Source organism: Meleagris gallopavo, chromosome 10 (assembly GCF_905368555.1).
Source record: "Meleagris gallopavo chromosome 10, MGAL_WU_HG_1.1, whole genome shotgun sequence".
NCBI lineage: Eukaryota > Metazoa > Chordata > Aves > Galliformes > Phasianidae > Meleagris > Meleagris gallopavo.
In genome coordinates this window covers 10,653,100-10,676,632 of record NC_139413.1, presented here as the reverse complement: position 1 = coordinate 10,676,632, position 23,533 = coordinate 10,653,100, and the positions used below count along the sequence as shown (strand labels likewise).

General features: G+C 46.4%; 2 protein-coding genes and 1 long non-coding RNA gene across 27 annotated transcripts in view; 1 reads left to right on the top strand and 2 right to left on the bottom strand.

The window, feature by feature from the left end:
* Nucleotides 1-78: 78 nt before the first annotated feature.
* LOC146543701 (pancreatic alpha-amylase-like) lies at nucleotides 79-12,536 on the top strand. Of its 3 annotated transcripts, XM_085232280.1 has the most exons (6): nucleotides 79-2,102; nucleotides 2,686-2,832; nucleotides 3,030-3,227; nucleotides 4,550-4,589; nucleotides 4,671-4,750; nucleotides 6,169-12,536. In XM_085232280.1, exons 3-6 carry the CDS (start codon nucleotides 3,179-3,181, stop codon nucleotides 6,234-6,236), a joined length of 237 nt encoding a protein of 78 aa, XP_085088406.1. In that variant the 5' UTR covers nucleotides 79-2,102; nucleotides 2,686-2,832; nucleotides 3,030-3,178; the 3' UTR covers nucleotides 6,237-12,536. The 3 variants fall into 3 exon arrangements, with proteins under 3 accessions (XP_085088406.1, XP_085088404.1, XP_085088405.1); XM_085232278.1 differs by lacking the exon at nucleotides 4,550-4,589; XM_085232279.1 differs by lacking the exon at nucleotides 4,550-4,589 and having other exon boundaries at nucleotides 5,931-12,536.
* On the bottom strand, nucleotides 3,836-10,630 carry LOC116216970 (uncharacterized). Its single transcript, XR_014885357.1, has 3 exons — nucleotides 10,491-10,630; nucleotides 8,847-10,302; nucleotides 3,836-4,575 (listed from the first exon to the last, which is right to left on the bottom strand). It is a non-coding gene; the product is annotated as an uncharacterized LOC116216970 (long non-coding RNA).
* A 1,762-nt stretch (nucleotides 12,537-14,298) lies between the features above and the next one.
* The window catches only part of LOC100548295 (pancreatic alpha-amylase), a 236,878-nt gene continuing 227,643 nt past the window's right edge, over nucleotides 14,299-23,533 (bottom strand). For 9 of the 23 annotated variants that reach the window (XM_085232253.1, XM_085232254.1, XM_085232255.1 and 6 more), the window contains 9 exons: nucleotides 21,397-21,543; nucleotides 21,007-21,204; nucleotides 20,106-20,336; nucleotides 19,550-19,683; nucleotides 19,340-19,462; nucleotides 19,132-19,231; nucleotides 18,838-18,959; nucleotides 18,612-18,737; nucleotides 17,784-18,104 (listed from right to left, as the gene is read on the bottom strand). In XM_085232253.1, coding sequence (XP_085088379.1) covers nucleotides 17,915-18,104; nucleotides 18,612-18,737; nucleotides 18,838-18,959; nucleotides 19,132-19,231; nucleotides 19,340-19,462; nucleotides 19,550-19,683; nucleotides 20,106-20,336; nucleotides 21,007-21,204; nucleotides 21,397-21,543 — 1,371 coding nt within the window. In that variant the 3' untranslated portion in view covers nucleotides 17,784-17,914. Of the gene's footprint in view, nucleotides 15,166-15,289; nucleotides 15,442-17,783; nucleotides 18,105-18,611; nucleotides 18,738-18,837; nucleotides 18,960-19,131; nucleotides 19,232-19,339; nucleotides 19,463-19,549; nucleotides 19,684-20,105; nucleotides 20,337-21,006; nucleotides 21,205-21,396; nucleotides 21,544-21,645; nucleotides 21,800-22,007; nucleotides 22,176-23,533 lie in introns of those variants that run through there. The other 14 variants (XM_085232264.1, XM_085232262.1, XM_085232263.1 and 11 more) reach the window with 8 other exon arrangements.

The window sequence follows — 23,533 nt, the reverse complement described above, 5'->3', positions numbered from 1 at the left end:
TTGTTTCCCCGACGTTGAGTGATTCTCTGTAGCCCTTGAAAATAAACATCAATGGAAATGAAGACCAAAGATTGTCACCCCTCCGTAATTTGGATCGTAGCATTATCGCATCATTACTAGTGGCAAAACCATCGGTAGGTTTTAAGTCAATACGGCAGTGTTTTTCTGAAATCACAGAATCAGAAGAGTAAAGAAGGAATAGGAGGAAAAGAATCCAAGTACATGTTGAATTTAGAACATTGTATTTCCAAGACTGATACATACTGTGGAGCAGGCACTTTGCTGTAGTCAGCCGGAAGCGTTGCGTAATGTGACGTTGGCAGTGAGTGCTAAGACGATGCGGTAAGAATGCTGGAGGATAGATTTTGGTCAAGCCACGCCTGCACGTCCTGCAGATGACGTAGTGTATCTTCCTCAGAGGAAAGCAGTTGTCTTAGTCTTGTTAGCTAAGCAATTGAACCGAAAGGCATAGGTTCACAGTCTCCAAAGTCCATTTTCTAGCAAATGATTAACTTCAGCTAAGCATCCTCCAGTACTCAGTCCTTGTCTCCCTGCTTTTGATAAGAGAATGTTTGGTATCTTCTGCAGTTTCAGCAGTGTGAAGAAATGAAATGTCTTTGTTAGAGGTTTTTTTTCCTGCTGATCAGCTGCAATATTGCAAATACCATAGACTGATTTTTAACCTGCCCTTTGTTAATAAAGGAATCTTAAGGCTTTGCACTGTTTTCGAGAGAAAAGATGTGCTGTTCTTAAAAATGAAACGATTGCTGTGGAGCTCAGATTTTAGGAGTGTCCTGTTCAATAGTGAAGCCGCATCAACTTGTTCTTAAGCAGCAAGTTATGGAAGCAAAGCGGATCAACTTGTTCTTAACCAACAAGTTACGGAAGCAAAGCGTGAGAGAAGTAAGTGGAAGCAGAACCGCTACAACTGTCGGTAGGTAAAGTATCTGTGACGTTATATATGTCTGTGTGAAAGCACAGTTGGAACAAGCGTGCAGAAACCATTCCTAACATGACCCCCTCACATATTGCACCAACCAACATCTCGGTGTATTACACTTGTAAGAACTGTTGAGCAAATGAGGGTGTCAAAGCGATGGTTGGTTACTGTCGATTCTGTATTGCTGAGGAGTGGAAATATTTATCTAATGTTGTCAAGAAGTTAACATTCAATATGATTGATTAGTATCGGTAATATCTAGGATTTGTATGGAGCGGAGTGGTTTTCAGTGAAGAGCATTTTAGGAAACTCAGTGCCTGGAAACTCAGTACTCAATTGTTTCACATGAATGTGTTTTCATCCCAGTGCTTAAATTCTCCTGAATTTGCTGTTAGTCAAAATAGAGAATATATATATTTTTTTTGGATTGGCAAATTGGGTCTATGATAGGAAAATGAGCAGATGAACAAATTGGACTAGCATCTGAATTTTGTCCTTGAACATAAGTTTTTGGAAATAAAAGGACAGTGATAAACATTCTATTAAAAATAATAATGAAAAGAAAGCGTGTAGATTTATACTTAGTGGTGAGATTCAGCTTTTATAGACTTATGAGGTGTTGTGTAATACCTCTAATAATGAAAAAGAGGATTGAACTCATACATGGCTTTGAGCTTATCTTTATTTCCTTTCACCTTCCAGAGGTCAAATTTTCATAAAGTCTTTGTTTACGTGACAGCAAAAAATATAATCCCAAATTTGAGAGTGCTGCTCAGAGACTGCTTGGTATATGATAAGGTATAAGCATTGGGAGAAGGTATTTTATCTTCAGCTGCGGGGCAATTCAGGATAAAATAAATGGGGATATGGATATCTAGCTAGCTAGACAAACAATAACCGAACTCTGTGAAATCTGTCGGCTGCAGTAGAAAATTTGTCATCTTGCAGGAGTATAAATGGCCAGCGGAAAGACCACAGCCTTAAGCTGGCAGCACCGTGTGAGTCGTCCTCCTCCTTGCAGCTGTAGGGCTTTGCTGGGCACAGTACGGCTCTGACGCTCAGGCTGGGAGGAGTCTATCGTGCATCTCTTTGGATGGCGCTGGGCCGATGTTGCGCTGGAGTGTGAACACGATGTAGCTCTATTGGGTTTGGTGGAGTTCAGGTATGTAGTTTCCTGCCCACAGGAAATAAAACTGCTTTGCAGCATTTTGTTAACAAGCAAAACAGCCATAACTGCTGACAGTGAGCTCCAAGTAACTTCCTTGTCGAAAGCGTGGACAGAAGTGCTAAGTTGTGTCAGGCAGATCTGGAGATCCTGCCAGCCTGGTATGAGTGTATATGTTTAGCTGCACATCACCTGCAAGGGAGCTTACTTTTCTCTGTCATGCGTCACGTATAATGCTGTGTTTTACCTTTTGCTGAGTTGAGTACACAGACATAAGCTGCCCAAAGGATGTCGCTATTCCAGACAAAAATAATTAACGTGGCTTCAGCTCTCCTGTACATGTGTCCTTGGACAGTGGTCCAGGCAGCTCACGGCAACAAAAGACAATTTTTTTGCCAGTCTACAAGATGGGTATCTTGCAGACCTAAGCTTGTACTGCAGGAGGGAGAGAATGGGTTTGGCACGAAGCCCGTCTCATGGAAATCACAGACTAATCTCAGCACTGAGCACACCTTATTGCACTTAAAACGTGAAATGAGAACTACCGATTCCTGACTGAGGTACGTCCTTTCACCCGCAGGTTTCTCCTCAAAGTAGAAAGATTGTCATTGCTAATCCGAACCGGCCCTGATGGGAAAGATACCAGCCCATCAGCTACAAGATCTGCAGTCGATCGGGCAATGAAAATGAATTCAGAGACATGGTGACCAGATGCAACAACGTTGGAGTAAGTGCCTTGAAAATGTGTTACCGATACGCTGAGAAGGGCGGTTTTTGTAGAGCAAAGTTGGTGCTCTCATTCTCGAAGGAGGGTTAAAATGGAGAATAAAGGGAGACGGGTGAAAGGTCACGCTAACAGCGGTGCGGTAAAGCTGATGCTTCAGCATCACAACACAGGCTGAATCGCAATCGCTACTTTTCCAGGTTCGTATTTATGTGGATGCTGTTGTCAATCACATGTGCGGATCTACGGGTGGCACAGGCACCCACTCAACGTGCGGGAGCTATTTCAACACCGGGAGTAGAGATTTTCCCGCTGTGCCATACTCTGCCTGGGATTTCAATGACGGCAAATGTCAGACTGCAAGTGGAGACATCGAAAATTATGGAGACATGTATCAGGTAACTTTTGTTGATTTAGATTTTGATATTTTTTCTTGTTTATATCTTGTTGTGTAGAGTAAAGCCAAAGAAAGGAGGTAGTTTGTCTCGGGTTGATTGCTTAGTCAGCTAACCAGTGAATACTTATGATGTACATCATTAGCTTATCTTTCGGAAATGCACCTGTGCCGCTCAGTTTTGTAGGCACCGAGAAGTCACAAACCCTACCTGTGTTTCACGTGGGCATGTGAAGGAGTGTGTGTCTGAACTGACTGAGCCCAAGCCCAAGCCTCTCAGTTTTGCCAATGGGCTCTTTCTTGCAGCTTGTGAAATCAGCTGCTCTTGTTAAGGGAGCCCAGGAAAATTGAGAGCTGTGCAGGATGCTACCCTGGTTATGTCGGTCGGTCCGTCTGGACGTGGCATGGATTGACAGTTCTTTATGAAGGTTACAGCTCAGCATCATTTCGCTGTGACGTTCTTCCAGTCACGGGGGGCTTGCTTGACAGCTGTGACTTACCAGTTACCGTGGAGAGTGGCGCTGCATTCACATCAGGCAGCGCCCTCAGGACCAGAGGTTATCAGGCCCCATAGACTTGTACATGTTCAGAGTCTTCAAGTGGTCTTAGACTTTCTGTTCTGTTACAGTGGGAGGGAATTTTGCTCTCCCAGCTGTAGTAGTTTCTATAGTAATTTCATAATTAGCCTCCTTCGTCTGAGTTAACTGAAAGCTGTGAAACAAACTAAGTGTTACGGAATTAGAACCTGTCCAAAATACCACTGCTTGGCTGTCTTTGTTCCTTCTTGGTGTTGAGGGAAAAAAAAACAGAAAAAGAGAGCGTTTGATCTGTTTATTTTCAGCAGATTTCATAACAATGGGGCTTTTAAAAATGGAAATAATTTTCTACCTCAGGATTTTTTGGTTGTTTATTGTGTTGACGATTCTACATGCTGTTCAGAAAGAATTGCTCAGAGAGAAGTACCTTACAGAGAACCCGTTTTATTCACTGTCAGGTCTTGACAGATAAGAAGTGCAGTAGTACCTGATCCCTCTGTGGAGACGCCCAATTTCTACACGGTCTGTGCTTTTGTGGGATGCCATATGTACCTCTTTACGGCTAAAGACAGCTAGAAGCCTAAGAATCGTTCTCCAAATGGTTCTCTTTTGCCACTTGACTGAAATTTCTCATAGTTTCTTGCAGGTTGGATGAGGTAGTCTTCTAGACAGGGAGAATGTAGATCTGTCTGTAGCTTGTAGAAGAAATTGGCCAATGCAGTAATGCAGCGTGATCAGGAAGGCCGTGGTTAAAATGCTAATTTTTTTTTTTCCCCCCGTCTTGCAAAAGTTGAGAACGGACGCAAGGCTTTGCTTCTGAAACACAGAGAGTAAGTACATTACATTAATTCCTGCACATCACTGAAACAGCCTCATTTTTTAATCTTTGTCTTGTTGGATTTGATTTGTAGCTTCCATCATTTCCTAGTTGGTCAGTTGGCCATTCATAAAGTTGACTGGGGCCCGTGGAGAGGATGCGGTGAATACGATGGTAAGTTCTGACCATCTAGGATATAGGTGTGGAATCACAATTTTAGTGGTCTGAGGAGGAAGAAAAATATTGGCAAGCTGAGGGCTCTTTTGCACCGCACGGAAAAGCTAAGCACTTTAATAACCTAAGAGCTCAACTATCCTGCAGAAGTTTTTGGGAGAGTAAGGAGCTGAAACTTCTCTTTGGTGGTTAATCCCTTAGCTGCTAGACATTAGAGTTTCTGCTCTGTTACATTTAGAGGTTTCTGTTTCCAAATGATTATTTCTGTTGAAATTCTTCTCATTGTAAAAGGTAGAATGTTCCTTTTTTCCTGTAAGGAAATAAATAGTGCCTGAAGAAGCTGATAAATGCTTTGCTTTGCAGAGTATAGGAAAAAAAAATAAATCAGATGATAGCATGACGATAGAACAATGATGTTGAATCCTTATCTGAGTGCATGGTTTTTGAGAATTTCATAGGAGAACGTCAGTCGTAGCCAATCCATCAGATAGATAGGGGAAATACCTGAAAACATCTGAAATTCTTGACTGTGGCTGCAGGTGAGTCTTCATAATGGCATGAATTCTCTGAGGGGTAATTAAGACTAAGAGTTTTCCTCGAAAGGAACGTATTATGGAATTACTGATTTGGGTCGACAAAAAGGAATTTTCCTAGGCATTTTTTGTTGTAAGTAAGTAAAATACACAATACAAATTGGAAGGGAGAACAATTGCCACTGCAAATTTACATCTGGAAATCAGCTTTGTGAGATGGCGGCTAGTTAGTTCTTAAGGATAAGGCAAATGTCATTTATGAGGTTGGTAATTGCACCAACTTAACTTAGAATCAAGCAACTTCTTCCTGCAGCTTTTCTAAATAAAACCTCTGAGGTGACCTCCTATCTCACCATAAGTAAGAGAAGAGGGTTCAGTGTGCCAAGCAGTGACTTTAGGTATGCGCTTTTCTGTCTGATGACCTTATTTTAATCAGGCTTTTGTTAAAAACAGAACAGTAAAAAAGGCCAGCAACGTGGCTAACTCCAGAGCTGTCTTCCCCAGCAGTACCGACAAGCGAGCTTATTTTTCTTCCGTGGAAGTCACTTGACACATTATTAGGCTTGGTAGCTAGGCTTGTAAACTTGGTGGGAGCTTGTCTCTCGAGAAATGCATTTAGAAGGATTAGCCAGTCTGTTTCTCTCCAGCAAGCAGCTACGCCTGACTTCCTTGAGACCGGCACATCTAGGTATTTTAAATGGCTTCCACTCTAAGCCGTGTGACATCTGTGACCGCATCTCCACCTCAGAAGCTGTCATTCTTTCCTTACACTGCTTTCTCTTCTGTCAAGTAAGAAAGAATCTGAGAACCGCTCAAGCCGATAAGTAAGTGTGAAAAAGCCTACTCTTACTCTTTTACACTTGATTTTTATTTCTTTTTACATAGAAAACACTGCTGTTACTTGCATACATGGTGTAGACTTCAGGGAAGGATTTATCTTCTCAGCTCATTAATTGAATTTGATGCAGAAGCGAGACTATTTTGCACATCACTACCACCGAGTATGATATTTGGAGAAGGGTGAAGCTAGCTGTGCCTCACGTGCTGGGTGATGAGAGGTCAGTACTCAGTATCAAAGAAACCACAAAGGTAAGACATTTGTGAAAGCTCACATCAGCTGTTGTTCATTGTCACCAGGCTCACATAAATTCAGGACTCGTACTCTTATTTCTGATTTGTCATAAATGTTAAACCTATTTAAAAAAGGTCATCCTTCTATTCACTGATGAAAAAAATGCACTTACTCATGCAAATTACAATGCAAAGGCAGAATCTAAGTGCTGTTCCATTTCCTTTGTTGGAAAGGAAAACGCAGAACAGCATTCATTTTGTTTCTTTGTGTTACTGTTTGGTCTCGCTTTAGGATAAAGGTTCACAGGAACTAACTTAGTTGCAAAGATTGGACACAAAGGCTTCCACTGAGAAGCACTACTTCTGGCTAGATAACTTGAAACCAGACATAAATTGCAGCGAACTATACTTGAATGAAACCAGAATTGTTTTTTGAGACAGCCAATGCTGCTCTGCTCTCAGGATAGCACGCTTGCCTTCAAGCTGGAGAAGCTTTATCGAGTAGAAGAGATGCTGCTATCCAGAAATTCAGCTTTAATGACACAAACACTAGAAACACAGCATTTGCAGTTGGTGAATAAAGCAGGTCTGTTTAGTTATATTTCTACTAATTATCTACTACAAAACTACTTCTTTCTTTAAGCAAGGCTTATTAAATATCTTACAGAACATACAACACAAAAGAGCTGATTACAGAAGTGGGAATTGTTCTCCTCACTCTAGTTTACTGAGATAAGTAAGCTAATGTCAGCAGCCAAGGGAACAAGGCCAGAGGGCAGAAGTAGCCAGTACATCCCTCTGTTTGCAGTAAATGAGGATTTCCTTTGTTCTAGGTAAAGTTGAAGACAAACAGGTACCTACTCCACTCTAAACGCTTCATCGTTCCATTTTAGTACAGGTATTTTTAAGCATAGTCATTGCTACATGTAAGAGTATTTATGTCATTAATACAGTCTTTTCAAAAAAACTGCAGCAAGTTGATAATTCTTCAGTAAAAAAATCGATGCGTTGGCACCTGCTTCCCACCACACAATAGCAAGCAGAGTTGCAACTAGAATTTTTGGGGCATACCTGGAAAGGAGAACTGAGTTAGCTACAGTCCTCCTACACAGTTTTGCTTAAGTTAAAAAGGTAAAGAAAGTAAGAGAAATGCCTCCTCTGAGACCTCATTTTTTCCTAGTTTAGTTTTAAATGGTGAAATTGGCCAAGTTGTCTGCCCACCAATTCAGTGCATTGTTTGAGGTGCTGTCTTAAGTATGTGTAAAGTAAAGTAAAATCTTATCCCCACAAGGAGAGAATTGTCTACGTTTCTATGAAAGTAAAGACTGCTTTGGCTTCATTCTAGGTCTCTCAGGAAAGGATCGCTAAGCATTTCTATTTTTTAGTTTTCCATTAGAACTTCTTTTTATCTAGCAGTAGCTTGCAAAATAGGCACTAGAGCACCAACTTAATCCTTTTTAACCATCCGAGTCTGTTGAGGTTGCTGATACCCTGAAACAGCCCTAGCATACACAGGACACATACTTGGATGGACACTCACCACAGGAATGTTTATCTCCAGCTGCTTACCCAAGCCCCTTCAAAAGGGCAAACCCCCATGTCCCCTAGAGCACATTAAGCGACTACACAGAGTGATTTAAGTCCCAGACCAAGACCTCATTCAAGAAGGCTTTACCAGAGATGAAGTCAGTAGAACTTCACCTTCAGGCAGAACGCAAGGCCAGGAGGAACTTGCTTCCAGCGTAGAAGAAAGCTCATCACACAGGAACCAATCCAGCACCCAGGTATGGTATCCCCCACACCCCCACTCAGGGGAGCCCCCATCGCCAGGCGGGGCTCCCCCCACACCCCCACTCAGGGGAGCCCCCATCGCCAGGCGGGGCTCCCCCCACACCCCCACTCAGGGGAGCCCCCATCGCCAGGCGGGGCTCCCCCCACACCCCCACTCAGGGGAGCCCCCATCGCCAGGCGGGGCTCCCCCCACACCCCCACTCAGGGGAGCCCCCATCGCCAGGCAGGGCTCCCCCCACACCCCCACTCAGGGGAGCCCCCATCGCCAGGCAGGGCTCCCCCCACACCCCCACTCAGGGGAGCCCCCATTGCCAGGCGGGGCTCCTCCCACAGCCCAGCAGGCCTGCTCTCAAAAAAAATTTCCAATGCCGACCAGTGCACCCAACCCACCACCCAAAAAAAATAATCTCTTCGAGATAGTGCAAATCCCAGTCTACAGCACCCAAAAAAAACCAAAAGCCAAACCCCTACCCCACCAATACACACCTCCACATAAATAACCTACCAGAGCCATCTCACCACCACCTGACACAAACAACATTCTATAACCCTCCAACTTCCACCACAACCAAAGTACCCAAAGACAAATAAACTAAGCCACCACAGATAACAAAAATCAAAAGGAGCTCCTACACACAAACACTCCAGGGAACACAAAACAAGCCTGAGGGGATTCCAAGATCAGCCAACTGAATGCTTACCTCTCAGGTCACCTTCACCACCTCCTCTTCTACAGCCTTCCTAAGACCTCAGCTCAAAACTCAGGATGGTCACCAGCTTCTCAGAAAAGAAGCCAAACAACCTGAGGGAAAAGAACATATCTGAACCATTGGACCAACAAGGCAGAAAACATAGCACCAGGAACCCAAAGCACCACACTGAAGGGCTGCCAGAGCCCCACCACAGACACTACTTCTTACCTCTCACTCCATCAGTTCTACTCTTCAGGACTGAAATGAAACCACAGTAAAGCCTCACTTCCAGGAAGTATCCAGGCAGCCCCCATGCTGGCACCCAGTCCTAGCTGCTTACCCCATCCCAGGAACAGCACCTGTCAGGAAAAAAAAAAGGCACCAGAACCCTCACTCTGGCCCTGAACCTGCAGGAAGAGCTCTGCAGGGTCACCAGCCCTCAAGCACAGCCTGAGCCTCATCACTCACCTTCATCCCACCACCTAGGAAATTGCTCTTGTATTCAGACTGCTGATCACCACTGAAGACTCCAACGCAAGCCTCATTCTGCAGGGAAAAGAAAATTCCAAAGCTGTACAGATACAAAAGTCCCACTCCTTTCCTAAAGTAGCTTACCTGCAAGCACATAACCCAGGAAAGAATCCAGACGCAACCCAAATTGCCCCAAAAAGGACACTCAACAGCAAATTCTATCCCTCTTACAGGGAAATTATTCATTCTTGATACTGCCTGCCTACAACTTCTTGCATTCAATTCTCAGAACATCGCACCCCTCTCTGCTGCTGCTGAGTACCTCCCATACTATCCAAACGAGCCCATCCCCACTGACTACACTACTGCACTTCAGATACCTACAAACTGCAGTAGTGACATTCCCATCTTCCGTTCCTCAGACAGGAGACGCTCACAATCCCCATCTTGCTTACCCCGCAAACTTACCGTAGCTATCGAGCTGCTGAGCAGTTAAGCAGAAGCGGCCTCACCGGAGGTGATCTGAAAAGAGAATCTCACCCCTCGCCCCGACGGCCGCGCTCGTTTTAACGCGCCCCGGGATAACGCCGGCCTCGTCGGCCTGGAGGACGCGTTGCCGGGACGGCCGAGTCCCTCTCGAACGTGGCTCCCAGCACGCCGGTTCCTAACCTGTACTGCTCAATACGGTTCTTCCCCTCCCCCCCCCAGCTCTATCATGAGACCAAGTGTGTACGCAGCGATGAGGCTAGTTCCAGCTGCGTAAAGGCCTTACCGGCTTCCTCATCCTCGTCTAGAAGTAACGCCTTTACTCGCCGCCGAGTACCCCACTCTCCGTTCATCCCCGGGCAGAACTGGGTCCGTTCGATTCTCTCGCGTTAACCGCGACTCCGTCGCCGTGCCGGTCCGTCTTCGCTAAAACGACACCGCCACCCGCAACAGCATTACAGTCACGTCTCCACGACGGGAACGACACGGTCTTCCCGAAGTTCCGTAACTGCAAGAAAGGAGAGAGGAGACACGCGGTCCCGTCCTACTGGCTCGATATCGGGGAGCTGGGCGGCGGCCCCGTGCCCGCTTTTCTAAAAAGCTGCGTAAGAGCCCGGCGACGGCCCCGTGCCGACCCTAAAGACGCTGACATGCCGAGCGGCGGCCTTACGTGAACTCCCAGCCCAGAACGCTTACCTGCGGAACCCAGGTTGGGGCCGACGAGACGCTCCGTCGCGGTCCTCGCTCCGCCTGCAGTAAGATAAACTTAAGTCTTAACAACCCTTCGTGTCACTTCTCACGCCCAGCAGCACGCAGGCTAAAGCGATACGGTCCCGCTCGCTCCCTCAGACGACGGCGGGAGGAACCGAAGCGCCCGCCGAAAAACCCCGGGATGCTGAAAGCCCCGCAGGGCTGCGTCGGGACTCGTGGAATCGAGAGTCGGCCCTGCGGCGGCCCTTTCCGAAAATGCGATGGAAGCTGGGCGGTGACGGTACTCCGGCTCCGAAGAGCCCGACAGCAGCCCTACACCGAGACAAAAAACAAACAAAAAAAACACAAACACAACACATCAGAGGCTCGGACGTCCCTCGCGACTCCCCGCCGAGCGCTCACCGGGTCGGGCTGATCTTTACTGCGCGCCGTCTCGCTACAGCCTGAAACAAAGCGACAGAGAACGTTACGTTAACAAAGCTTCATTTCAAAGCAGCCCCTCACGTACCCACGTACCTTCTCAGCCCCGGCGGCGCTACACCCGGATAAAGACACAGAACCGGCTCCAGCTCCGCAGCCGAGGAACTCCGAGAACTCGCTGGTGGCTCCCGTCGGCGTCTGGTGGAGCTTAAGAGGGTTTGTGGCGGGCCCCGCCCCCGAGCTCCCGACGAGGCGCGGCTGTGCGCGGCACCTGGGGCTCGTTAGCGCGGCTGGGGCTCGTTAGGGCTGGCCGAGTGCCCTGACGGTTCGACACGTGGGCTCCGGATCTGAATTACGGACTTCAAGTACACTTCAGATTACAGTTTGTTACGCGCTTCTCCTTCTCGCCTCGTTGTTGAGTTCGCTGACAAGTTAAATAACTGTACCTGATTCAAACGGATCGCTTTGCGTTTGAATCGAATGGAATGACAGACGATCACGCTTCCGGGAACGTATCCGGCCCTGACGGTTTCGAGAGCTCCCCCCCCCCCCCCCCCGCCACGCTCTTCCTGCGCTCTGCTTCCCCTCACTCCTCCTCCAAAGAAACAAACAAACAAACAAACGAATAAATAAAACGTTTGATAAACAGGTAAAACATTTTCATCTCAGAAAAAAGGTGACTAAAGACGACGGTGGAAATACGGGAGCGGCAACATGACCGCTGGCCAAATGGGCTACTGATACACGCCGGAAAATTGCACGCTGGTGAAATTTGAAGCGGAACTTTGCGAACAGTTCTGTGCGGCGTTGCTCCGGGATACGTTCCCGTGTCCTACAAATCAGTACGATGACCTTCTGTAAGATTTTAATTATTTCTAATCGTGGACACAGGCACTACAAGACTTCAGCGGTGACATTCACCTCAGATAGCAGTTCCATTCCTCATTTCAAATTCTGACAGTTGGCCTGTGCTCAATTCTATTTTTTGTAATTGTCAAACTGTGAATGTTCGTACCATACATCCTACGCACTAGATGGTTTCCCGGAGGATGACCTAAATTGCAAAGAGCTTGTTTCGCAAGCCGTTGTAGGCCACGGTTCTAAACGATTAAGACAAGCGCTTTCTCGCAACATTTCCAGCTTGGCGAAGGAAAGAAAAACAATTACAAAGAAAGAGCCTCCCTCGTAAAAGCAGTTTTGAGAACAGCTAGCAAGAACGTGTTCCTACTGCTTTTCTCCAAAAGCTATCTAGTTCATATGTATTTCTAAACGACACCAATCGGTTCTTAGCTCGTACAACTATGAGGCTTACGCATCAATTATTTACGTAAAGCGTCCCTCACTTTTGGCACCTACCGTCTGTGAACGGTTGTGTCCGTTTGAAGGACGGAGATCCTGGGCTGCGGAATCTGACCGAGAGGCTCGACGAAGTTGCCGTTGGGTTCCTCTTAAACTGCTATGCCTACACTTACCGTGCGATTTACAGCTGCCGAAAGCTGCGGTGAATACAAGGGAACTGGCTGTTCAGGCCTTCCGTGACGCATTTGCATTTTTATGAGCGATTTGTTGTTACTTATTTGTTACTTCTTTCAATAAAAAGGCGAAAAGTTTCATACGTTCCTGACGGTGAATATATAAGTCTCAGATTGTCGTCACCGTTCTGTTCTTAGGCCCATCTCCCTGCCTCTTTTTTTCCCCTTTTCCCATTCCCACTTCCCTGAGGCGTGAGTCTGTGGTTGCCCCTGCTCCATCCAGTCACGGAACCGGGTGGAGCCGGCCCGTATGCCGTCGACGCCGTTCTAATTTTCTCCCCGCACAGCTTCACCGCGTATTTGTAATCCTCCTAAGTTGCTCGCCTCCTCTTCTGAAGACTGCAAACTTTTCTCTTTTCCTGAGTTCCAGCCAAAGGCCTCCGTTCAGACAGACCGGTCTCCTTCCCTGTCGGTTCATCTTGTGTGACTTCGGGACGGTCAGCTTCTGCGCCCTTAAAATTTCTTCGTTACAGTATTCCCAGCCTTCCTGGGACCCACGCCCTCCAGAACTAGCTCCCAAGGGACTCTGTCAACCGTGCTCCGAAAGAGAACGTAGTCTGCCCTCAACCCGTCAAGTCTGGGGCTCAGAAGTTTGATGGAAATGTTTCAAGCAGCAGATGTGAATAATAAGGAGTTAAAATCATATGAAGATAGTGAACCGTGACCAAATTCTTAGAAAACACAGCAAAATGTGTCACTCCGTTTGCAGCTACAAATTGTATCTCTTCCACTTACAGAGTGTGGAGCTGTGAGATCCTGCCTAGTGCCCAAAGCCTTCGCGTGTGTATACGTGAAACTAGCCGCTTGTTAGCTGGTCTCCGTCAGCAGCGAGCTGGCCCTGGCTGCCACGATAGGAAGAGAAGGCTTTGTTTCAAAGAAGACAATGCAAGTCATCGCGCGCACGTAAGGAGCAAGCGCGCTGTCCATAAACGTTTGGAGAGTGATCTCCCTTACCTTGAGAAGGAAGGTACGGCCTGTGGATACCTCAAATTTCCTCGGGAAGAAGTGTTTTCTAAACCGTGCATGTCTGATCTGCAATGAACGGTGAACAAAACCCCAAACAAAGGATTGACCGTGGAGCCCGTCGCTGAAAATGAAGAAATTGCTGGACGCGTAATGAACAGGGCTGGAAGAAAGACCCGTTAGCAACAGGCGGAGTATTAAGGCGACTGAAGCGACCTCCTCGCTGGAATGTCAACGAGGATGGGGTAATGTCAGGGATTTGCAACATGGGAAAGAGGAAAACCGGTTACCGTAAAATCTGCCCGGAGTTTCTACTGTCACCCGATGGCTTTATTATCCCCGCATAGCTAAGGCGGCCCAAATCGCACCCTGGAAGGCAACCGCTGACGCAATAATGTCGGTTACCTTCGCAAGGTCTTTTCTGGCTGTTTTCCTCAAGGCCAGCGCGGCATCGGCGTGAATTCTGCTCGATAATATCGCAACAGGAAGTGAAAACGTTGGCAAAAACTTCAGGATGCGTTTGATGTCGGCTGGCTCTCCTGCATTGACTATAAGGCAAGGGCCACGTCTTCGACACAGCTTCTGCTGGGAGCTTTGGCAGGCTGTTTTTAATCACATTGGGCAGCGATCTTGTAATAATGCGTAAAAACACATTGCCGTAACCAGCAAAATGATCTCTGGTGCAAAACCCTGAGCGAAGCTGCTCAGATTTTAATCCCGGAAAAAAATCACTGCTACGAGTAAGGCACGTGAACACCTCGCTGCCAAACGGTCAGCGTTATGAGAGGCAAACCAGACACATTTTAAAACTTTAGTCACCTCTAAGGAAATAATAATAGACGAGCATCACCTACCTGAAGAATTTCATTATGACAAAATGAAGGCTGAGCACAGTGTTTATTTACCAAGCGACCATATCTCAGGTAAACAAGTACTCGCAGCATCCGTGCGTTCTGAATTTGGGGATAGGTCAGAAAAGTCGTAGAATCATAGATTCATATAATTGCTCAATTTGGAAAAAAACTGAAAGATCATCGAGTCCAACCACGACCTAACCGTACTACCCTCACGACCCTCCGCTAAATCACGTCCCTGAGCACCACATCCAAATGGTTCTAAAACGCATCTGGGGACGGTGTCTCAACCGCCTCCCCGGGGAGCCTGTGCCGGCGCTTCGCAACCCTTTCTGTAAAGAAGTTTTTCCCCATAGCCGATCTAAACTTCCCCTGGCGCAACTTGAGGCCATTTCCCCTCGTCCTATCATCTGTCACCGGTGAGAAGAGACTGACCCCGCTCTCAACGTAAGTACTTTTCAGGCATTGGAAGAGAGCGATAAGGTCTCCCCTCGGCCTCCCTTCCCCTAGACTAAACAGCCCCGGTTCCTTCAGTCGCTCCTCGTAGGGCGCGTTCTCCAAGCCCTTTGTGAGCCTTGCTGCTCTTCTTTGGACCTGTTCCACGTCCTTTCTGCACTGAGGTGCCCCAAGCTGAACACAGTACTCGAGGTGAGGGCTCGCCAGTGCCGAGTACAGGGGCACGATGACTTCTCTAGTCCCGCTCACCGCACCGTTCCCTGTACGAGCCAGGATGCCACTGGCCTTCCTCGCCGCCTGGGCACGCTGCTGGCTCATATTCAGCCGACTGTCTATCGCTGCACCGAGGTCCCTTTCTGTCAGGCAGCTTTCCGGCCACTCCTCCCCAAACCTGCGGGTTTGCCTGGGGTTGTTGTGACCGAAAACTGTCATTGTCTGCGTTGTCGCAATTCAGATCAATCTTGAGTTTGTGCACTGCTCTGCATGGTCTGGAAATGTCACCAGACAGGCGAGAGCTTTCACCGTTGCTTGCCACCCTACTGACATTCACTGCACTCACCTGGATTCCACGGCTGCTATCCCATCGAGTTTGTCAAAAGAGGAAATCTGGTACGCCTCCTCAGACGTAGCAAATGTCATCGTGGCTCCGCTGTCGTAGTACTTCATCTTGTAAGCGAACAACAGCACCATGCCCTTCGTGTTTCTGACTTTCTAAAAGTGCAAAGAGACACGAATATGAAATGGAAACCATTAACTGATCGGAGAAGAGCCAAATTCCCTGCCGGCACCAGCAGAGAGCAGGGGCGGGCGCGCAGCCTACCGTGGGGTAGGTGGGGCAGGGCCGAATGTAGGTCACGCCCGTGCAGTGTACCACGCTGCCCGGTTCTCATCTTCAGCCTTCATGACGGTGAGATGAGGGGATACTCACCGAGAGACAGTTGTTTTACAAACGCACGGAGCGAGATATCACTAACATTTTTTGTTTGATTTCTATAATAAAATTTCCTCTGTCAGTGACTGGTGCTTCCTTAATCTCCTCTATCTGGCTCTGGAGAACAACTATGTACGCTCAACAATAGCAGCGTACGTGAATCACCTCAGTGATGAAGATCCATTTGTTGTAATTCACACCGATGCCGAGTTATAACTTCACTCGGATTTTTTTTGCCGCCGTTGCTGTGTGTGTATACTGTTTGTGCCAGTTTTGTGATTCTCCGTAGCCCTTAAAATAAATGCCAACTGAATTGAAGACCAAAGATTTTCACCCCTCGGTATTTTGGATCGTAGCATTATCGCGTTGTATCTGTGGGTGGTTTGGTTCCCTTTCAGTTTATGCCTTTAAGAAAACAAAAACATAGTTGACCCATCAGGTGGCGGAAACCTCAGGTGATTGCTGGAATCTACTTTTAACGTTGTTTCAAAGGTTTCTACCTAAGCAGACTGAAGTTGTGTATTATACTGAAGGAGCAACTTGTATAACGCTTTATTTCACCGCTGAATACAGCCCTAAGTTTCTTATCCTTACATCACACAAAATAAACACTGCCCTCCGTCATATCAAAAATTTGGATTCTGAAGTGATAGCAGGCAGTGACACACCCACCTGTGTATTCTGACAGGTTTTGACTGCCTTTTATTTATAGAATCCTCAGGACAGTATGTGACGTTTCAACCATTTAATGCAATAAGTAGTGTCGTTAGAGCTTGCAATGGCTTTAAAGTCCAGAAGGACACGGACAATCCTTTTCAAAGGGGCAGGAAAGCTCCGACAGTTTCAACGGCTTCTAAAGTTTACATAAAACTCTCTGATTTAAGTTGAGGGCTGCGCTCTCACGTTTATCTTGGCATTTCATCACAGTTGAAACACTGGGGCCAGCCATATCTATTCCCGGTCTGAGTAATTCTGCCAGACGTTACGGAATGATTGAGCCTCGAGCAGCACGGAGGCATTTCTACACTTCAAGGAAACAAGAACAGTCTGTGCTCCAGCCACTATCACCAGGTCCATTGCAAACTCGTCTTTTGCCCTTGGGGTCAGGTCACTGAGTGCTCCCGCCCCTTTGAAAGACTGGCTCATCATTCCGGGTGCTGCTGGACCGCTGGTATTGTGCTGGTTACTGCAGAGGATAACAACAGCAATAGAGAAGGCTGTGAAAGATTTTGACTAAGCCACTTCCACACAGACAGCAAATGACTTAGCGTTACTTGCTTGGAAGAAAACTGTTGTCCTAGTCATGAGATGTGTGACTGAACAAATAATTGACAGTCACTATTTCCAACGTACACTTCCTAGAAAATGAATAAGCTTCACCAAAGTGTGCTGCAGGATTCAGAATTTGCAACGCCACTTTTGATTACGATAGCTTTTGGATATTGTGCAGTTTCAGCAGGTTGGGTACTTTTGTTGTGTGTTATTTATTTATTTTTTTTTGCTGATCCAATGCTGTGAAGGTTATACAGTCATTTTAAAGTGCCCTTTGTTACTACTTTTTAAACTTTGCAATGTTAAAGAGAGATCAGCTGCCCATAAAAATGAAAAGGAAGACTTCGGCTTCTTGGTTTTTCTTAGTGCTCTTTTCAAAGAGCAAATGACACCAATTTGTCCTTATGCACCAAGGACAACAGGAAAAGCTTTCGGTGCGAGGACATCCAAGACAGAGCAGAGAAAATGCAGCACAGAGACACGAATGTGCTACACTCTAGTCAACGTCATGAGGAGTAATCTGTTCTTAGGCTTGCAGCCCACTTCACATATAAATTTGGAAGAGTTAGAATGAACAGTAGTTTGCGGAGAACAATGGTGTGAATGTTGGGCATAAACTGAGTGTGAATCAAGTCACCAACTCCCATGACAGATAGCCCAGATTCAACCGCTGATCAGAGATATACGTTTGCGTCGTCCAAAAGAAAGGACAAATCGTAAGCACGAGAAACGTTGCAGCAGACAGCTCACCATGTTGATCCACTAGGCTGCATGAGGGCTTGAATGTATCAGTCTAACAGTTATGACGTGATAATGCTGCAGTGTAATTCCTTAGCAGAAAAAGGCATTATATTTCAGTTTGGAAGCAGTTTATTATTCACTGGATACAGAGAATCATTCATTCTTGAAAATCAGGGAATCAAAATCAGCACGATCAATATACATACAGAGCAACAGCAGAGAAAAAAACAACAAAAGAAGTTATAACTTGGCATCAACGTGAATTGCAACAAATGGATCTTCATCACTGTTACTAATCTGGAAATTGGCCATTCCATCCGAGGAAACATACACCTGCTTTCCAGTACACGCACTGCCTTCCTTTTGTCCGGAAATAACATCGCAGTAGGTACCGGCGGGCAGCCCCGTTTGCAAATTGACGTTCATATACCTATGCGAAAAGTACGTACCTTAAAGCATGGCTTTCAAAAGAGGTATTTCAAAGTAGGCAAAGGACTGCCGAGCCCGATGCTATTCTGCTACTCGCGAGGGTGACGCAGCTCAAGGGATTTCTCGGTCTTAGGGCCGCGATTCTCTGAACTCCCTTTTTAGCCCCTCACAACTAGAACGCAACCGCGTGAATCTAGCTCGGGCTGTAGCGGTTGGTGTCGCTGGCCGGAAAGGACAGGAGAACATCAAAGCCTACAGATAGCTCCTACAACATGATGCACGTGGTTAAACAGAAATAACCCCCTAACTGGGATCATTCAGTCCGTTACGGTTGCGTTGGCACGGACCGGATAGACTAGGGCCGGATGAGGAAAGCGAGAAACTACCCTCTCTGTCCATAACTGCCCAAACTTAAGCGGCTAATGCGTAGACCCCCGGCAATTACCCTGCCCACAGCCTCGGTTTCTATACTGCGAACTCATACGTAGCTGTCCCAGAGATCACTCACCAGTCGTCATTATTAAAGACGATGAAGCCTCTGTTGCCGCGACCAAAAGCTACTTGATTGCTCCCGTTGTCCCACCAGTTTGAGAAAGGCTGACCGTCTACCACGTTACGGAAGACAACCATGTTCCTGAAAATGCGAGGAAGGGCTGTCATTGTAGTTGCGGGACTTCTACGGCCACGAGGCGCGTGACCCAAGAGTCGCTGCTCTTCCTACGTTTTCCTCCCACCTTATTTGTCGCCAGCGATGCTCACAGACCCAGTCGTTGCCGCAAGTAGTGTCTGCATTGATTGTCACGGACTTCGTCGATCCGTCCGAGTTACTGGGCGGACCAACCCAGTCGTTGACATCCTTTAAACGAAAAAAGACTTTTCAAAGCGCTTACTGGAAAGTGCTTACTGCACAGAGAGTATCCAGAGAGAGAAGATATATGCGGCTTCCAGAGTCCACCAGGCAGATCCGGCACAGGCCAGAGAAATCGTTTACGTTTGACACGCCGAAATCTTCAGCGCTACAAACTCACCGCTCCATTCTCGAAATATCTCGGCCAACGATAACTTGACATCACCCGCGTGAAGCCGTACGGATGAGCGAGCATGAAACCGACTGCCATTTTATAAAGCCTGTCGGACAAAAACATAACGGAACGTGGAAGAGAAACGACGGCAAAGAGCCGACAGACCTAAAAAGAGAACAGTAAGCGCCATCATCCAGACACCGGCATTCCTCACCTGGCATCCCAGAAGGTAAGAATGGAAGCTCCGCCTGCCCCGTGCCCGCGCTGGTTGTCGTGGTTATCCACAAAGACCAGGGCTCTGTCAGAAGGCACAAAGCCCCAGCCTTCTCCCCAGTTCCTAGAGAAAAACACGAGGACTTGATTCTACCCCCTCACGTTACGCGCCCAGCTTATCTTACGTCAGTCGCGGGACGCTCGCCCTTACTTTAAGTAGGCCATCTTCTCTCCGTTCCACTTGCGGATCACCGTCCCCAGTTTTGCACCGTACTTGAACTCTGTCACTCGGCCATTTCCAAAGTACTGACTGCCTGTGATTGGCTCTCCTCCCAAGTCAATTACCTGGCATAGGAAAAAGTGTTACTTGTGTTTAAACAGAATCAATAAGTAATGCAGTGCACAGCTCTCGCTGTTATCTGTGGGATGAAATCAAGAAAAATGTATTGACAAGCGCATTCATGTCTGCCAGGTCTATCAACCAAATTTGGAATAATTATATGTGATGAAACCATGTGGAAATGTGGGGCTTTGCTGTTGTCCTAAACTGCAGCATACCATCTCCTAGTTAGACTAATCTGCACGAAGATTTCAAGATGCCTTGCAGTTCTGAAGGGCAGTTGTCTGTGACTCACTGCACTGACAAGCTCAGTCTTTCCTGGTTTCTAAGAACGAGCGCATGTCATTGCTTCTGTTCCTCAGAAGGAGTATGATAAAAGAGAAAGAAAACACAATACACGGCAGACAGACGGGCAAAAAGAAATTACCTCTTGGAAAATAAAGGGTTTTGTTCCTGCTGAAAACCACTGAGTATTTAGATCGTGCAATTTGTCCAGAAACGCCCTTATGTCCCCAGGCCACATATGCTTGGCAGCATCGATCCGGAACCCTGCTACACCTATATCAATGAGGTGATTCATGTATGCTGCAACTGTCGAGCGTACATAGTCCTTCTCCAGAGCCAGATCGAGAAGGCTGGTCAACTTACAATCCCGGACCTGGGTAATTAAACATGGAAAAGGAAGAAAAAAAAAGAGATCAAAATGGAGAAAGAGTATAGAATTGAAGAAGAGTAATAAGGAAAAGAAAGAAAGGAAACAAAAAAAGAATTTTCACATTTCACTCTGTCTGCTTGAAAAACAAATGTCCCTCAGCGGATATCCCCTCTCGTTGTCGTGAAGGCTGATGGTGGGAACCAGGACTGTGTATCACAGCACCATGGATGAACGCTGAGCTGTAACCTCGACAAAGAACCGTCACCCACGCCACGTCCAAACGGACCGACCGACACGACCAGGGTAGCATCCTGCACAACTCTCAATTTTCCTGGGCTCCCTTAACAAGAGCAGCTGATTTCACAAGCTGCAAGAAAGAGCTCGTTGATTGGACCAAGCCGAGAGGCTTGGGTTCAGTCGTTTCAGACACACACTCCTTCACATGCCCACGTGAAACATGGGGAGGATTCATGACTTCCAACTGCTTACAATACTGTGCAACACAGGTGCATTTCCGGAAAATAAGCCTATGATGTACGCCGCTGTATTCACTAGTAAGGTGACTAAGCGTTCAACCCGAGATAAACTACTTCATTTCTTTGGCTTTACTCTAATCTTTACACAACATGTCTTTAAAAAGAAAAATTATCAAAATGCTGCCACAAAAAGTTACCTGATATATGTCCCCATAATTTTCGATGTCCCCACTTGCAGTCTGACATTTGCCATCATTGAAATCCCAGGCAGAATATGGCACAGCGGGAAAATCTCTACTCCCGGTGTTGAAATAGCTCCCGCACGTTGAGTGGGTGCCTGTGCCACCCATAGATCCGCACATGTGATTGACAACAGCATCCACATAAATACGAACCTGGAAAAGTAGCGATTGCGATTCAGTCTGTGTTGTGATGCCGTTGAAGCATCAGCTTTACCGCACCGCTGTTAGCGTGACCTTTCACCCGTCTCCCTTTATTCTCCATTTTAACCCTCCTTCGAGAATAGGAGCAGCAACTTTGCTCCACAGAAACCGCCCTTCTCAGTTACATATTTTCAAGGCACTTACTCCAACGTTGTTGCATCTGGTCACCATGTCTCTGAATTCATTTTCATTGCCCGATCGACTGCAGATCTTGTAGCTGATGGGCTGGTATCTTTCCCACCAGGGCCGGTTCGGATTAGTAATGACAATGTTTTCATTTGGAGGAGAAACCTGCGGGTGAAAGGACGTACCTCAGTCAGAAATCATTAGTTCTCATTTCACGTTTTAAGTGCAATAAGGTGTGCTCAGTGCTGAGATTAGTCTGTGATTTACATGAAACGGCTCAGCTCTGCAAGATGTAAGTCTTGTAGACTGGTATCAAGGAAATTCTCCTTCGTTATCATGGATTTCCTGGATTTGTGACATCCTTTGGACTGCCGAAACTCTGTATGTCTGTGCGCTTGACTCGGTAGAAGAGAAAAACTTAGCTTTGTAAGCGAACGTATCAGAGAAAAGTAAACCCCCTTGCAGGCGATCTGCAGCTAAACATACACTCGTACCAGGCTGGCAGGATCTCCATCCCTGCTTTGAACGAGAAAGTTACTTGGAACTCATTGTCTGCAATTCTGGCTATTTGGATTGTTAAGCAAATGCTGCAAAGCAATTTTAATGCGTGTGGACAGGAAACTACATACCTGAACTCCTCCAAACCCATAAGGAGCTAAATAGCGTTCACACTCCAGAGCAATATCGGCCCAGCGCCATTCAAAGAGATGCACGATAGACGTCCTCCCAGCCTGAGTGTTGGGGTTATACTGCGCCCAGCAAAGCCCTACAGCTGCGAGGAGGAGAAGGACTTGCATGGTGCCTTCAGCTTAAGGCTGTGGTCTTTCCGCTGGCCATTTATACTACTGCAAGATGACAAAGTTCCTACTGCAGCTGACAGATTTCACAGAGATGAAAGCTATCGGTTATTGTTTGTCTAGCTAACTGGGTATCCATATTCCCATTTGTTTTATCTTGAATTGCCCCACAGCTGAAGATAATGTACCTTCTCCCAGTGTTTATACCTTATCATACACCAAGCAGTCTCTGAACAAAGCACCCAAATTTAGGATTATATTATTTCCAATAATATAAACTAAAATAGTTCTACATTATACAAAATGTGGCACTTGGACCTTGAAGGAGGAACTCCGGAGGATGGAAATGGAAGGGAAGGGGAAAGGAAAAGGAAAACTGGAAGGTAAATTGACAAAAAGGTGAAGGGATTGTGAAAGGGCTGGGAGAGAGAAAGGAAAAGGGATAGGAAAGGGCCAAGGGAAGGGGAAAGGGGAGGAAAGAGAAGGGAAAAGCACAGACAAAACAAAGGGAAGAGGAAGGAGAATAAAAAGGGAGAGGACTAGTGGAAGTCTCATAGTTCTAAGAGAGGGAGGGAATTTGCCAGCAGCTAGACTCAGGATGAATCTGAGCTCAAACTTGTGCACCGGATCAGCCACTGTCAGTCAACAGCAAATGTATCACACATCACGTTGTGAGACTTTGAGATCTGAATCTCACTGTTAGTTAGAAACCGGGCTTCTGTTCTTTTACCGTTATTCTCCCATTCTTGCTATGAACTCTTAATCGGTTTTTCAACACGCAACCACACAGCTAAGTGTTTCTCTACCTTAAAGTGATCAGCGTCAAGTATTTCCAACAGAGAATCTGCTTAAGTTTTCATGTTATTTTAAATTACCAATGATTTGTCTGAGTCAAGTAAGGAAACCCATTGTGTGTAAAGAGGTATTGCAGATGAGTTTTTGATGTCTGAAATAAAACAGAACCGAAATGCTGAATGGCTCTGTTCTCCTTTTGGCTTTTACCAAAATTTCCTGCTCTAGAAACCTTGCAAATTTTGCTCGTGACGTGGTATCAGTTAATCTTTGGGAACTGATGTTTAACATAAAGGAATAGACTAGAGTTAGGCCATTGATAGAACAACACTCTGAGAGAATTCTAAGACCAGAAGCTTGGAGAATATCTGTGAGAAAAATAAGAAGTCCACAAAGAGGCGCACCCACTCCAGGAGAAAAGTAATCTACTTTCAATTTGTTCCTGAACTGCCTGGAGTATGTTTTTCTCTGAAACGAGCCTTGTCGTCGAACATGTTTCAGATACATCCCTTTCTCCAGAGTTCATATTAAAGGAAGAAATATAGAAGTGGGGCTCATTTGGCCAC